Below are 15,510 nucleotides of genomic sequence, written 5' to 3'. Positions count from 1 at the left end.
AGACTGTGAGAAACAAGATTTTGTGTTCTGATGATGAACCTCAATTCCAAGCATCAAGTTTGAAGAAACCAGGTACTGCTCATCACCTGCAGAGTACCATCCCAAAAGTTAAGTGTGGTGGCAGCAGCAGCCTAATGCTGTGGGGCTGTTTTTCAGTGGCAGGGACTGAGGGACTCGTAAGAGTAGATGAAAAGCTAAATGCACCAAAATATTGAGACGGACTTGAAATTAAATGAAAACCCAGTCCAGAGCATTTAGAACCTTAGATTGGATAGAAGGTTCACCGTCCAACAGGACAATGACCCTAAACACACAGAACGAGTGGCTTATAAACAACTCTGTGAATGTCCTTGAGTGGCCCAGCCAGAGCTTGGGCTTGAACCCAATCAAACATTTCTGGAGAAGCCTGAAAATGTCTGCCAGACCCCAAGCTGACAGAGCATGAGAGGGGAGGCGAAGAATGGCAGATAATTGCCAAATGTTAAATTGCAAATTTTGTTGCATCATAGCCAGAAAGGCTGCAAAGGGGCTTCAGCTAAGTGCTGAGTTAAAGGAGTAGTTCACTTTCAGAACAAGAATTTACAGATAATCACCCCCTTGTCATCTAAGATGTTCACGTCTTTTTTTCTTCAGTCGTAAAGAAATGGTGTTTTTTGAGGAAAACATTTCAGGATTTTTCTCCATATAATGGACTTCTATGGTGCCCCCGAGTTTGAACTTCCAAAATGCAGTTTAAATACAGCTTCAAAGGGCTCTAAATGATCCCAGCCGAGGAAGAAGGGTCTCATCTAGCAAAACGATTGGTTATTTTCTAAAAACATTTACAACTTGTATACTTTTTAATCTCAAAAAGGTTAAAAACTATATAAATTGTAATTGTTTTTAAAAAATAATACATTGTTTTGCTAGATAAGACCCTTTTTTCCTCGGCTGTGATCGTTTAGAGCCCTGAATTTCGGAAGTTCAAACTCGGGGGCACCATAGAAGTCCATTATATGGAGAGAAATCCTAAAATGTTTTACTGAAAAAACAATTTCCTTACGACTGAAGAAAGAAAGACATAATGAATGGAAATGAATACTTTCGTAAGGCACTGTAGTATGTAAGTCTGAGATGTATTTCTTGAATGTGGTAGTTGCATTGCTGTCTATGGAGGGTCAGAAACCTCTCGGATTTCATCAAAAACATCTTAATTTGTGTCTTACAGGTTTGGAATGAATAATAAATGACACAATTTTCTTAAGCTCAGAAGCATTCCAGTTTTGCTGGATCAACTTTGAGATGCTTTTACACTTTGATTGGTGTAAACCTGTGGCAAATTCTATTTGACATAATTTGGGAAGGCACACACCTGTCTATACAAGGTCTAACAACAGAAAATGCATATCAGAGAAAATAACCAAGCCATGAGCTCAAAGTATTGGCCTGCGGAGCTGAGAGACAGAACTTTGTTGAGACAGATACGGGGAAGACAACAAAATTATTTCTACTGCATTGAAGGTTAACAGGAGCATGCGGCCTCCATAGTCCTTAAACGGAAGAAGTCTCGAACAACCAGGATTCTTTCTGCCAAACTTATTGGTTAGAGTGGTGACCAAGAAGCTGATGGTCACTCTGGTTAAGCGCCATAGTCATATATGGAGATAAAAGAAACTTATAGAAGGACAAACATCACTGCAACACTAATGATCTAGGCTTAAACTGGACAGACTCACGGCTCCCCTCTGTGAAGACAACCCCACTTTTGGGGTTGCAAAAAAGCACCTAAAGAACTGTGAGAAACAATTGTGCGCATGACCTGCACAATACCATCACAACAGTGAAGCATAGTGGTTGCACCAACCTCATGCAGTGGGAATGTTTTCAGCAACAGAGACTCTGGGACTTGTCAGGGTAGAAAGAATGCTCAACACAGCAAAATACAGGGATATCCTTAATGAAAACCTAGTTTAGAGCACTCAGACTGGGCAGAAGGTTCATCTTCCAACCATAATCACAAAGCTAAGACAATACAAGAGTGGATTAGACACTTCTGTAATTGCCCTTGAGTGGCCCAGCCAGAGCTCAGACTTGAACCCAATAGAACATCTCTGGATAAAAACTTGAGAAAATATGCAGAGAAGAGTGAAAGAAAATTCCCAAATGAAGATGTGCAAAGCTTGTCACACCTTACCCAAAAAGTCTTGAGGCTATAATCACTGCCAAGGGTGCTTCAACTAAGTACTGAGTTTAAGGGTATGAATACTTATGCAATGTAAATATTTAAGTTTCTCCTTTAGGAAGTTATCACAGATCTGTTTTTTGCTTCGTCATTATGTTGTATTAAAAGTAGATTGGTGTGGGGGGGAGGGGGGAGTAATTTAAAACAGCTAAACATAAGGCTGCAGCATAACCAAATGTGTAAAACATGAAGGGGTGTGAATACTTTCGCAAAGCACTGTATAAATTGCTTTTAGTGGCAGACTATATTTGCACCTCAGTGTATTGACATATAGTATTATAACAGACTTGGTGTATGTTATTAAAATCATAATTTGATGTCTTATTGAGAAGTTTTTTTTTTACTACTAACAGCTGATATACATTTTCCAAAACAGAAGAATGGGATCAGAAAAATAGTTTTTAATATGGGTCAGTCATGTAAAAAACTAAATCCAAACTCCTTACTCTCCAAACTACCTTGGGTTGGTTTCTTCTTTTGTGGTTTATCTGAGCATGGTTTTGTTTGTAATTTTCTCTGGCTTCAGGAGACTTGGATAATAGAACACAAGTCATACCTGAACTACTTCTACAGTGTTTTTTGTCATTTTTGGAGTATGACAGTCTTTTGCCACCATCCACTTTGATTGTATGGCACAGCGTGACCATACAGAAGAAAAGTAAACCACCTGTTTGAAAAGCAACCCTCGATCCAACTCCATTCACACCACAGTGCTAACACTCATAGCTCCATAACCTCTCTACTCACCTGTGCATTACATCTTGCAACCTGTACGAGCCACTTTAGTTCCCGGGTGTGACCTGTAGCTGCAGCATCATGGACAGGTGTGGCTCCATTAAGGGCCCTCGTGTCAGCAGCCATCCTCGCTTCTGTCACCAGAAAGCAAAGGCAGTCCAGCTGACCACAGCGTGCGGCATGGTGCACCAGTCCCGCCCCCTGAGCATCCACAATGGCGCCGGTAAGACATCCAGTTTCGGCAAGCTCCCTGAGGCTCCGTAGGTCTCCTTCCCGGGCTGCGGCAATGGCCTTTTGGAGCACCATGTCAACCCTGCCTCTCTGCACCTGCGCAAGCTGCCTTTGACTAGCTCCGGTCACCGTCTCAGGCAATTCAACCTACCCCCCACGGCACACATGCACACACACACACACACACAGGGGAAGCCGACACCTAACCGTCTGCCAGCTGGCGGGGTTGGGTGAGCGGAGGAGAGGTGCAGGTCTGGCCCGGTGAGCTGTAAAGGTAATGAAAGACGTCACAATGCACCAGTGCTCATCGTGGCCCAGCCGTTGCCTTTGTGCTCGTCTACCAACCTGCACATGGTTGCCCTCGGCTCTGGCAGCAGACACCCGAGTAATGAGAGAACTGGCCTCTGAAGACCTACTAAAACTGGTGTGCATGCATGTGGCATGTGATTAGAGATTACAGTGAGCCTCATTTTCATTATTCATTTCTGTCTGAATGGCCAAGAGTGTGTCTGGAAAGTGAACAAGGGATTAAAATGGAGCAGTTTGGTCAGAGCATATGAACTTTAATGATTCAGCATCAGGGGAGATCAGATCAGCACTGATGTTAAAGAGAGTCCATTTAGAACATTTAATAATGCTGGTGCAGCTTTGTTGTACCGGTAACAGATATCGCCGTCTCATTCTGAAGGTGCACGCTCCATCACATCCCAATGTAACTAAGTGCAGCCGCCAAGTTAAAATGAAGAGGTCTTTGTTGTTCCCTGAAAAATAGGGTATGAACATCTACAGCACAATTAGAACAGTTTACATCACTTAATTATGAAACCCTTTAAAAACAAAACAACTTATCAGTGTATTTAATATAAAATCAGGACCTTTAAGTACCAAAACCAAATAACTCAAAATCCCTGTTAAAAAGAACCTGAAATGACCATGACTAAAGCCAAAAGTCAAATGCAAGTAGGGGTGTGGAATATCTACAGAAAAATGATATGTTGATATTTGTGACCCTAGACCACAATACCAGTCTTAAGTAGAACGGGTATATTTGTAAGCCAAAAATACATTGTATTGGTCAAATTGATCAATTTTTCCTTTATTCCAAAAATCATTGGGATATTAAGTAAAGTAAATCATGTTCCATGGAGATATTTTGTCAATTCCCGAAAGTAAGTATATCAAAAGTTAATTTTTGATTAATAATATGCATTGCTAAGAACTTAATCTGGACAACTTTAAAGGCAATTTTCTCAATATTTAGATTTTCTTTTCGCCAACCTCAACCAAATATTGCTCTATCCTAAAAAAACATCAGTGGAAAGTATATTTATTCAGCTTTCAGATGATGTATAAATCTTAATTTCAAAGAAGTTACCCTAACGACTGGTTTTGTAGTCCAGGGTCACATTTCAGGTTTTTTTTTTTTTTTTTTTTTGGAGAGTCATGCAGAGCTGACTTTCATATTCTTCGCATTTTCTGCATTGGTTGGTTAGTTTCCCATAGTGACAGGAATAAATGAGTCAATTACTAAGTGACATCTATAATGTCAGCTTGCACATTGTTAATATGTGAAGAATTATATTTACTATATTTTTGTAGAATATACACATTGCACACCCCCATATGCAAGCTGCATAAAGTATTTTTTTTTACTATTTATCAACTAAATTCCCTGAAGTTTCATATATGAAATACGTTTTCCCAAATAACAATATTAAACATTATTTCTGATAAACAACAAGCTCTTAAATCAATATAGTGTAACCTGGCAATGACCCTTAAGCCTGAACTCTATCCTCATGACACACCATCTAATTTACTGGTAACACTAACTACTGGTAAGGTGTCATTTGTTAACATGAACAAACAATGAACAATATATTTATTACAGTGTTTATTCATCTTTGTTAACGTTAGTTAATAAAAACAGCTGTTCATTGTTAGTTCGTTAGTTCACAGTGCAATAACTAACGTTAACGCAACGTAAAATTTTAATAATGCATTAGTAAATGTTATAATCAATATTAACAAATTAATTAAAGTGGTAGAAGTATTGTTCATTATTAGTTCATGTTAACTAAAGTAGTTAACTAATGAACCTTATTGTAAAGTGTTACCAGTTTATTTGCAAAACAAATAAGATTTATATTAAATATTATATTCTTCTAAATAAATGCTCTTAGATCAATATAGTGCAACCTGACAATGACCCTGAAACCTGAACTCTATACTCATGACACAACGTCTAATGTGCAAAGCCACATAGCTGTAAACTAAAACCATTCCATAAAACTTGATCTTTTTTGGTTCAATATCCAAATTTAGGCAGTTACAACATTCATGGTGCTAGTTCATGCGCTCCAGTTGCTCTACAGTGTCTCTCAGATCCTCCACGACAATGTCCACATCTTCACGGGAGGTACTCCTACCCACACTGATCCTCAAAGCGTTGGTAGCCACAGCGTACGGAATCCCACAGCTTAGAAGAATATGGGAAGGTCTAAGGAAATAAGAGCACATGACAAAATTGAGCACACAACCCTTTCAAAGTATACTCAACAGACTTTTGAGTGTTACGATTCAAAATCATACAGTCATTTTTAGAAAGGGTTCAAATATGCTGGAAGAATCAAAAATTTGTGGGACCTAAAGGATTTTTCTGAAGAACAGCGGGGAGTTTAACTGTTCAGGACAAACAAGGGACTCATGAACAACTATCACTAAACAAATAAAAACAGCTGTGGATCATCCAGGTAACAAAGCATTAAGAATCAAGCATATGCAAACTTTTGAATAGGGTCTTTTTTTAGAAATTCAGCTATTATTTCCTCTTGTGGACTATATGTAAACATTCCTTATGTTAAATATTTTATACAGGTCAGTACTAAATAACATGCATTTTGTATGATCCCTCTTAATTTGACAGAACACTTGAAAATTCACAAGTGTCCTTATACAAAAAACAAATGATATTGACTTTTCATTGTAAATACAGATGACTTACTGATCTCCTCTGTCTGAGTGGCAGGCAGCACCAACACTGGCCAACAACCTCCTACAGGTGGACAGCACTCTACGCCCTGCAGCAGGGGGGAAGAGTCTCGTCAATTATTCACAAAAGCTCTTGTGTTTTACAAATCTGCAGGGTCAAGACCTGACCTACTTCTGACCAACATATGTGTAAAAACAAACAAACAAATAAAAATTTCACTGATGTTGTTATAGGAAATTTAACAAAGCTTAAATATACCATATCTGTGAAGAATCTTTAAGACAAAGTTCTGTCATGAAACTCTAGATTCAATCAAACTCAATCTGACATAATGATATCATTATTCACATGGTCCAGCTAATTGTTTTTTTTTTTTTTCATATCACCAGTCAATGAGTTCTGGTTCTGGATTCTGAAACCCTCCACCTTCCCCAGCTCCACCTGTATAAATCCATTACATGGAGACAGGGCTGGACTGGGGTTAAAATTCTGCCCTGGACAAATCCAGCCCATTTGGTTGGGTTATAGGTCCTTTAATTTGAGTAAATGAATGAATGAAAAAGGACAGAAACAAATAATGATAGATACTGCTGAATGTTGACTTATTTTGGCAGAAACCTACAAGACCACCTCAGTCACTGTAAAAAGTGAACAAAAATTAAGTTGATTGAACTAAGATTATCTAAGTGTGGTCAATCACACTTAAATAATATTAGTTCAATCAACTTAAATTTTTTAGGTGTTACCAATTGAAGTAATTTTTTTTAAGTTGATCCAACTGTTCACTTTTTACAGTGTACTTTTTTGCTGACAGCAGCAGATTTATGAATGATTCTCATTATGCTGTTTCAACGCAGATTTTCCTCACGCTTTGGACTTTGAACCCCGGCTAATGATCTTGTGCAGCGCTATCAGAATACATACAATTTGTGCATATATTAGACAACATAACATTCTGTAGTTTATTTACTAATGGTTTTAAGGCCATTTCGCGATTTCAGTCATCATACAGTAACCAGCAATAACCACCCCTTTCTCTTCTCATCGAAGACATGCGATGTGGTTCTAAACAATCTCTCGCTGTTGGTGCTTGTAATGATTTTTGTGCCTTTCTCTGAGAGTTTTAAATGTTTCCACACTGCCAACATGTTTGCTGAATTAGTGCGCACCTCTATTTGATTGCGTCACGTCACTGTTCTGTATAATTTATTCGGCCTTTTCGCTTATTTTAGATAACTGCAAACTAATTTTGGTTGCCGAACAATTGGCACATCCCTAATTTGGTGGTTATTTCATGTTAGCAGCAGCAGTATTTTCTACATGCTCATAGCTGCATATCTGTGGATGTATTGGCAGTAGCAGTCTCGCAACTTGCTATGCCGCAGCAGCAACCTCATAGCATATCTATTCCATCAAGACCAAACACATTAACATTGTAATGTATCGTCATTGTCATTACCATGCTGAACTCTCAGAAATGTCATGACAGAAATGTACATATACATGTAAGTGACATTGTGCACCTATATCTCAGGATGTACAAACATTCCACTCATGTACTGTAAGAGACAAAGTACAAGGTTAGAAATGGCAGTCACTCACCTTGAAGTCCCCTTCCCAAAATGGATACATTGCATGTGTTAGGCAATATGTCTGAGCCAGGAAAATGGCTGTTAAAACGAATCCTATCTCTTCCAAAGACATCCTAAATATTTAAACGCAATAAAAACAAGAAAAAAATAAATAAAAAATACTCCCACTGAAATATTTGTACTAGTCAAGTATAATAAGGTAGAAAGAGGACTTACAAGCAGCCTTTGCTCTAGATAACATCGGATGTCCAAGAAATGGGCTTCATACTCTGCTAGATTTACGCTTACTAATTCTGCAGCCTTTAAAGAAAAGTTTGCATGTACAAACACATTCAATTTAACACTAAATAAATGATGCTTATGATACATAGTGGGTTTTACCTTTCCCAGACCAGCTATCATTGGTGTGTTCTCAGTTCTGAGAAATAAAGAGATAACAACAGTCTTGATTTCAGAGTCAGTAACATATTTCTTTTAATTCTGCTTAATAATTCATCGCCCATACATGAAACCCATCTCACAATAAACCATGTCATACCCTGGTCTGAAGTTGCGCTCTTGTCCTCCTCCAAAGAACAGAGGGTAAACCGGAGTTGTAGTTCCAGGATCGTTCGCAAACAAAGCACCAATTCGTGGGCCATAAAACTGAAACACACCATCAACAGGATTGCCATCTCTAATTTTCTTCATTTAGAGAGAGAGATGATATATCAACAGCATCTTACGTTACTTACCTTGTGTCCTACAATGGTAATATAGTCTACTCCCAGCTCATGTGCATCCACTCGTATCTTTCCGATAGCCTGTGCTGCATCAGTGTGCAGGAGGATTCTGGGAGCTGATGCTGACCTCTGTTTGTTTACTTCCCTCACCCTCTGACAAATATCCCTAATTGGCTGTTGAAAGGAGAATCCCAGTGGTTACTTTAGTTTTTTCAGCCATGATTTAGCATAAACACTCACTGTATTTGTATTGGCAGAGCAAAAATTAACTAGCCATGCTGTGTCTACAATGCAAGTTAATCTTTACTAACATTATGTTTATAAAATGTTGTATAAAAGCAATATCACATCGCAATTAAGCCTTGTCCCAATTGGCCAAAACATATGTGATTGTTTAACTATGAAATAGCTCAATAAATTATTGGGATTGTTGTCAAAGCAAAATTCTCACCATAATGATGCCTGTCTCATTATTGGCCAGCATGATCGACACTAAGCAGGTGGTGGGACGAATCGCTGCAATGACATCCTCTACCTCCACCCGTGCCGTGACCTTTGAAACGGGCACAAATGTGACATCTACAACGAGAATCCAATCAGAGCACAAAGATTTTTGGTCATATTCATATTTCAATACAGATAGACACGTTTTTGGATGCAACATTCCCATTAACAATAGTAAAGTATTGTCGTAAAGTAGAAAACCTATAAAAGATTTATGTTTTTTTTTAAATCCACATAGTTTTATACATATTTCAGACTATGGGGGCGCAATTATTTTGATTACGTGAAACGGTTGCACTAGGTGAGCTACTGGCACCATTGTTGTTGCTGTTTTTACCGCAACAAAACTCAGAATAAGCAACTTGGAAAAGAAAATACTGATACGATGCCACATTGTGTGGCTTTTGGTTGTAATTTTTAGTCAAAGGGCAATAAGAGAAGCGATGTCTTCACTGCTTTCCTAGCGATCAGAAGAAGAGAAAAGAAAGGGAAGATGCCTTTCGATGAATTACACTTAAACACCCACATCTTTGTTCTCTCCACTTTAGCCCTAATGCCTTTGAGGCTTTTAGTAGACCACAGCTACTGATGATGTACAAATGACGTAAACAACATCGGCACTTGACATGAGATGTGGCCACTGAAAGAGTTTTTCAGCACAAATTTTGTGATATCCAGGGGCGTTTAGACTCTTTGTGAGGAAAATCGATGAATTTTTTAAAGTAACAAATATTTAATGGATTTTCTACTACATTTTTCAGTATTAAACAATTTACATTATATTAAGCCATTCGAGTCTTAATACCCAGGATTCCCTTTGAAGTTCTAGACAGAAAACATAGGCCTGCTAACCTGCTTTGCCCTCTTTTAACAAGTTTTTTGCTGTAAGTTTGATGGAGTCATGCTCTACATTGGAGATGATAATATGGGGCAGGGAGCCTCTTCCATTTAGCTGCTCGCTGTTTGTGCCTTCCTCTGCAGAAGTCCTGCTCTTCCTGAAGTGTTCCACAGCTGTGTGAAACACTAGATTATTGGCCTGAAAGTCCAGGAGAAAACGAGAGCTGAATAAAGATAAAGTAGAAGGTCCTTTCACACGACTTTCACCAGGGATTCAACACACCTTTTAACACAAGCGGCATGCACCATTAGGACTGACACATAAAGGATTACGGATAAGTGTTATAGTGTTAGGAGCTGTTCACACCAGCACAAATGTTCGGCATGAAAATGCAGATTCAGTCTCTGAGGTACAACAGGAAATGTATTTTTTCATTTATTTCGAACAGACAGAGCTACATACATGTAGCATGAACAGTTGTTGAATTTCATTGTATAATTTTTTGAACTTAGAGTTTCAACGTTCCACCCGTGGGGAAGTTAAATTTAACATGAATACTAACGGGTTAAAGTGAAAAGAGAATGATGAGGTCTGACTTTAGATTTGTGAAATTATGCTACATAAGACATCTGCACAAAACAAAAACATTCGGACTGACACATGAACGTTTACAGTTAGTGTTACAATGTTAAGAACTGTTCACACCAGCATGAATGTTCCACATGAAAATGCAGATTCACTCTCTGACAGTAGATTAAAAAAGCAGAAATAACCCAGTTTACTCCAGGACTCAAAGTGCTATGTAACATTATGTTTCTGACACCTGCTTGTCAAGAAGAATCAAAGTTCTCAAAGTTCTACACTCCTCACATTTCACCAACCATTTTAGTATATCTTTTGAAGGGACAATACTATAGAAATGAAACTTAGATATATTTTAGACTAGTCAATGTGCAGCATGTATAGCAGTATAGATTTACTATCCTCTGAAAATAACTCAACATACAGCCATTATTGTCAGTGTTGTAAGTGATAACAGCAGTATGTTGTTTAACCATGCAAAGCCACATGTCCTATTTATTATGTTTATGTTTGACAGCTTGACAGGACCATATAAAGTTGTGTATCTTGTATTAGAGCAGTTAAAATTAGGTGCTTTAAGTACAATTCTCTCATACTGACCACTGGATGTTCAACATGCCATCTCATGGCAAAGAACTCTCTGAGGATTTGAGAATTAGAATTGCTGCTCTCCACAAAGATGGCCAAGGCTATTAGAGGTTAAATAGCACCCTGAAATCGAGTTACACTACAGTGGTCAGGGTCATACAGAGGTTTTCCAAGATGAGTTCCATTCGGAACAAGGGTCGATCAACGAAACTGAGCACTCGTTCTGTGCATCTGGTGCAGAACCTGTCTTTAAAAAAAAGATGCATGAGTGCTGCCAGCATTGCTTTAAAGGTTACAGAAGTAGAAGGTCAGCTTGTCAATGCTCAGACCATATGCCACACACTGCAACAAGTCGGTTTGCATAGGCGTCGACCCAGAAGGAAGCCTCATCTGAAGCTGGCTCACAAGAAAGCCCACAAACAGTTTGCTGAAGACAACCTGTCCAAGAGCATGAAGTACTGGAACCATGTCCTGTGGTCTGATGAGACTATAAGATAAACTTGTTTGGCTGAGATGGTGTCCAGCATGTGTGGCGATGCCCTGGTGAGGAGTACCAAGAAAATTGTGTCTTGCCTACAGTCAAGCATGGTGGTGGTAGCACCATGGTCTGGAGCTGCATGAGCGCTGCAGGTACTGGGGAGCTTCCCTCCAGAAACTAGGCAGAACGGCAGTTTTCCCAACATGATAACAATACCAAACGCACCACCAAGATGACAACTGCCTTGCTGAAGAAGCTGAAGGTGATGGGGTGGCCAAGTATGTCTCCAGACCTGAACCCTGTTAAGCACCTGTTGGCATCCTCAAGTGGAAGGTGGAGAAGCACCATGTGTCTAACGTCCAGCAGCTCCGTGAGGAGTGGAAGAGGATCCCAGCAACAACCTGTGCAGCTCTGGTCAATTCCATGCTCAGGATGATTAAGGCAGTGCCAGATAACAATGGTGCTAACACAATATATTGACACTTTGGACAAGTTCACTTGGAGTGTACTCACTTTTGTTGCCAGCTATTTTGACAATAATGGCTGTATGTTGAGTAATTTTCTGGGGACAATAAATCTATACTGCTATACAAGCTGGACATTGACTAAAATATATCCAAGCTTCATTTCTATAGTATTGTCACTTGAGAAGATACTAAAATGGTTGCTGAAATGTGAGGGGTGTACTAACTTTTAAAACATACTGTACATGTTTCTGAAACAGCATTTCACATTTTGAAATTTGCTATGGTTTTTCCCCTTCTGGATTGATCGCCTATGACTGACTGTATTGGATGGCTGACTGCATGAACCGAACTGTGACAGTTTGGGACCAATACATGTACTGTTACACCTCTACCAAATACAACTGTACAATGACAAGACTGCAGATACCAAATTCAATCTCTGCTGTTCACCAAACCACGGTTTTATGTAACAGCAGTGATTAAGTGATTTAAACCAAAGTTTCGCACTGAAAATTTGTCTTGGTGTGAACAGGCTTCCAGTTTACTAAGTTAACATATGTATTAATTAAGAACACATTTTTATCCAATGCAACAAGTACAAATGAGGAAAAACAAAAGCTATTTATTATAACAAGACTGTTTGTGCTTCATGAAGTCAGTGGTAAAGACCGTCAAATTTAAAATTGTTTGAAATTTGAGCATGTTATAACACAAGATTGGTATGGTGGAAATGGGAATTATCCATATGCAACAGTCTATAGGGCCTTAACTATTCTGCTCTAAAAATAAATGATAATAATTAAAAAAAGAAGACAATTTGATAAATTTCTATTTGAACTAGGACACTTGAAACCCTCACCTCAGTTCCTCCTGAAGTAAAAATAATGTCTGCTGCTTTTCCTCCAACCATCCTGGCAATAGTGTCTCTGGAATGGTAAATGATGTCTCTGGCTTTCAGACCTAAGATCAGAAGAAAACAATAGGGAACTGTGATTAATAGATAGTTCACCCAAAAATAATAATCATTCACTCACCCTCATGTAATTCCAAACCTGTTCTTTTGAACATAAAATTCAGTTTATTGTACAATAAAGGAGTAGTTCACTTTCAGAACAAAAATTTACAGATAATGTACTCACCCCCTTGTCATCCAAGATGTTCAAGTCTTTCTTTCTTCCGTCGTAAAGAAATTATGTTTTTTGAGAAAAACATTTCAGGATTTCTCACCATATAATGGACTTCTATAATGCCCCGGAGTTTGAACTTCCAAAATGCAGCTTTAAATGGCTCTAAACGATCACAGCCAAGGAAAAAAGGTTCTTATCTAGCAAAACAATCAGTTATTTTCTAAAAAAAAAACATAAAATTACAATTTATATACTTTTTAACCTTAAATGCTTGTCTCGTCTTAGCTCTGTGTGAACTCTGTGTAGAGATTACAAAATATATCAATTGTAAATGTTTTTATAACCGATCGTTTTGCTAGATAAGACCCTTCTTCTTCAGCTGAGATCATTTGAGCCCTTTGATGCTGCATTTAAACTGCATTTTGGAAGTTCAAACTCAGGGGGCACCACAGAAGTCCATTATATGGAGAGAAATCCTGAAATGTTTTCCTTAAAAAACATTTCTTTACGACAGAAGAAAGAAAGACTTGAACATCTTGACAAGGGGGTGAGTACATTATCTGTAAATTTTTGTTCTGAAAGTGAACTACTCCTTTTTTCATACAAAGGAAGTCAGTGGCTTTATTGTTATTTGGTTCCCACCCTTATTCTGAATCATTTTAATTTTGTACTCCACAAAAGAAGTTTTAGAAGGACATGAATAAAAAATAACAAAAGTTTAATTTTTGGGTGAACTATGACTTTAAATATGCTCTTGAGGGCATCATACCTGGTAGGTAATTACTGCTGGGATTCCCCCAGGCATCAGTTAAAGCATCCGAAATATCCCTGACCACCTCTGGATCGACTGGTGTGGTGGCGTTGTAATCCATATATATTCTGCAGCAGACAAAGCTGCTTTACAAACTACATTCTGGAGCATGTGGCGGATCAAATGACTTCATGTCCAGTCTAGGCATGATATGACATATTCATTACCTGTCTGGCCCATCAGCCACATGATGATGATCCAGGTCAGACCCACAGTGTGTTAAGGTTCCCCATAAATTATGACCCAGGATGATAGGGGCATCATTCTTCTCAGCCATTATCTAGATTACACTGGTAGATACAATACAAAATACTGTACATCAGTCTAAACACATGTGGGGTAATGTTTAAAAACATGCATTAAACTTATTGCCATCAATGACAACAACTATAGGCACAAGTCACATAATAAGGCTTGCTGGGTTACACATGTTGCAAGTATCTCGTAGTTGTTAATACAAGACTGACATTTAATCGAAATTAAGTTTATTGCAACATCATGTGGTAATAAAATCGTGCAAGCCATTTACTGCACTTTGATTCATAAAGGTGGTTCACTGCTGGTAGAGTCAGATAACAACTAAAACTGTCTTTACTGTCGCTTTACAAGAACCATCGCAGAGATAAACACTGATAAACCAGATAAACCTGTGTAATTGTACCATTACTTTACTGACCTCTCTTGCTCTTTAGCGTATGTCCTATCAATGATTCACAGTTCTAACTGGTGACATTGCATCAGCACGCTCTACTTTTGAACCGGAAGCGTACACGATGAAACCCCTCCTCTTTTTAGACAGTTGCCCACAGCGAAGGCTTGGTTCATGGATTAATAATCAGATCGTGCTGACGTTGTTTGGTAAACGTCTAAAAGACGTCCAGTCATGTACTCGTTGTAATATTAATGAGCCAAGCCTTCGGACTGGAGTGATTCCTGACTCGCGCTGGTTGAACCTCACGTGACTTTATTAATATTCATGAGCTAAGCCTTCGCGGTAGTAGCGTTCTTATATTTTGGGGGGTAGCTTTAAGGCGAGAATAGTATGGCAAGCTGAATTAACATTTAATGTATCTTTCATCTACCCAATGAAAAATATAATAGATGGAAATAGATACAAGTAACTTTTTTAAAGATGTTAAAACATTTTGGACAGGAATAGATAAAAGCGTGTTTTTACAGTGCGTCATCAGTCAGCCATATGGCACAGAACGTAAACAATGCCACTGAACCAGACGGAACATGCACATTTTTCTGATTATTGCTGCTGAAAGTGGTCAATTTTTTATGTTTTGAGCTGTACTAATTGGTCAGACCAAGAAGAACATTTGGAGTGCTATAGACTAACAAAAGTTCTAAATCAAGGAGAAGAGGGCAAAAAAAACTGTCTGAGGAACAAAAGGTGTTTGTGGTTGGCCAAACTAAACCAGGATTTCCAGGGCAAGACTTTTGACAACACTCTTATCATTTCTGGTCAGGTAGGTGAAATATTATGTTAAAATCTTAATTAATACTTCTCTTACGTATCTTTACCACCTATTAACTTTAGTTTGTCAAACAATTGTGCCCTTTCCTATATAGTCCTTCTCTACATGATTTAGCAGCTTCCACAGTTTTTCCATGGT

The 15,510-nt window shown here is 38.5% G+C and overlaps 2 protein-coding genes across 3 annotated transcripts in view; both read right to left on the bottom strand.

The window, feature by feature from the left end:
- The window catches only part of espnla (espin like a), a 34,024-nt gene extending 30,762 nt beyond the window's left edge, over window positions 1-3,262 (bottom strand). Inside the window, exon 1 of the mRNA XM_073852654.1 lies at window positions 2,969-3,262. Within this exon, the coding sequence (XP_073708755.1) occupies window positions 2,969-3,262 (294 nt within the window). The remainder of the gene's footprint in view (window positions 1-2,968) is intronic.
- A 467-nt stretch (window positions 3,263-3,729) lies between these two features.
- scly (selenocysteine lyase) lies at window positions 3,730-14,640 on the bottom strand. Of its 2 annotated transcripts, XM_073851897.1 has the most exons (13): window positions 14,565-14,640; window positions 14,056-14,178; window positions 13,847-13,956; window positions 12,810-12,910; window positions 9,850-10,033; window positions 8,945-9,072; window positions 8,506-8,667; window positions 8,310-8,416; window positions 8,153-8,189; window positions 7,988-8,071; window positions 7,782-7,884; window positions 6,192-6,267; window positions 3,730-5,687 (listed from the first exon to the last, which is right to left on the bottom strand). In XM_073851897.1, exons 2-13 carry the CDS (start codon window positions 14,163-14,165, stop codon window positions 5,534-5,536), a joined length of 1,356 nt encoding a protein of 451 aa, XP_073707998.1. In that variant the 5' UTR covers window positions 14,166-14,178; window positions 14,565-14,640; the 3' UTR covers window positions 3,730-5,533. The 2 variants fall into 2 exon arrangements, with proteins under 2 accessions (XP_073707998.1, XP_073707999.1); XM_073851898.1 differs by lacking the exon at window positions 13,847-13,956.
- Window positions 14,641-15,510: the final 870 nt, after the last annotated feature.

The sequence above is a fragment of the Garra rufa genome, chromosome 12, assembly GCF_049309525.1.
Source record: "Garra rufa chromosome 12, GarRuf1.0, whole genome shotgun sequence".
Taxonomy (NCBI): Eukaryota; Metazoa; Chordata; class Actinopteri; order Cypriniformes; family Cyprinidae; genus Garra; species Garra rufa.
Note: the sequence above shows the minus strand (reverse complement) of the source record. Positions and strands in the feature narration are given on the sequence as shown.

Bases quoted from the DNA above. Each gene is read 5' to 3' on its own strand.
- scly (XM_073851897.1), bottom strand. From the start codon at position 14,165: ATGGCTGAGAAGAATGATGCCCCTATCATCCTGGGTCATAATTTATGG. The intron at 9,073-9,849 runs GTTAGCAGGCCT...TTCTCGTTGTAG, and splicing joins GTTAAAAGAGGGCAAAGCAG to ATGTCACATTTGTGCCCGTT. The intron at 6,268-7,781 runs GTGAGTGACTGC...CCCCTGCTGCAG, and splicing joins TTTGGGAAGGGGACTTCAAG to GGCGTAGAGTGCTGTCCACC.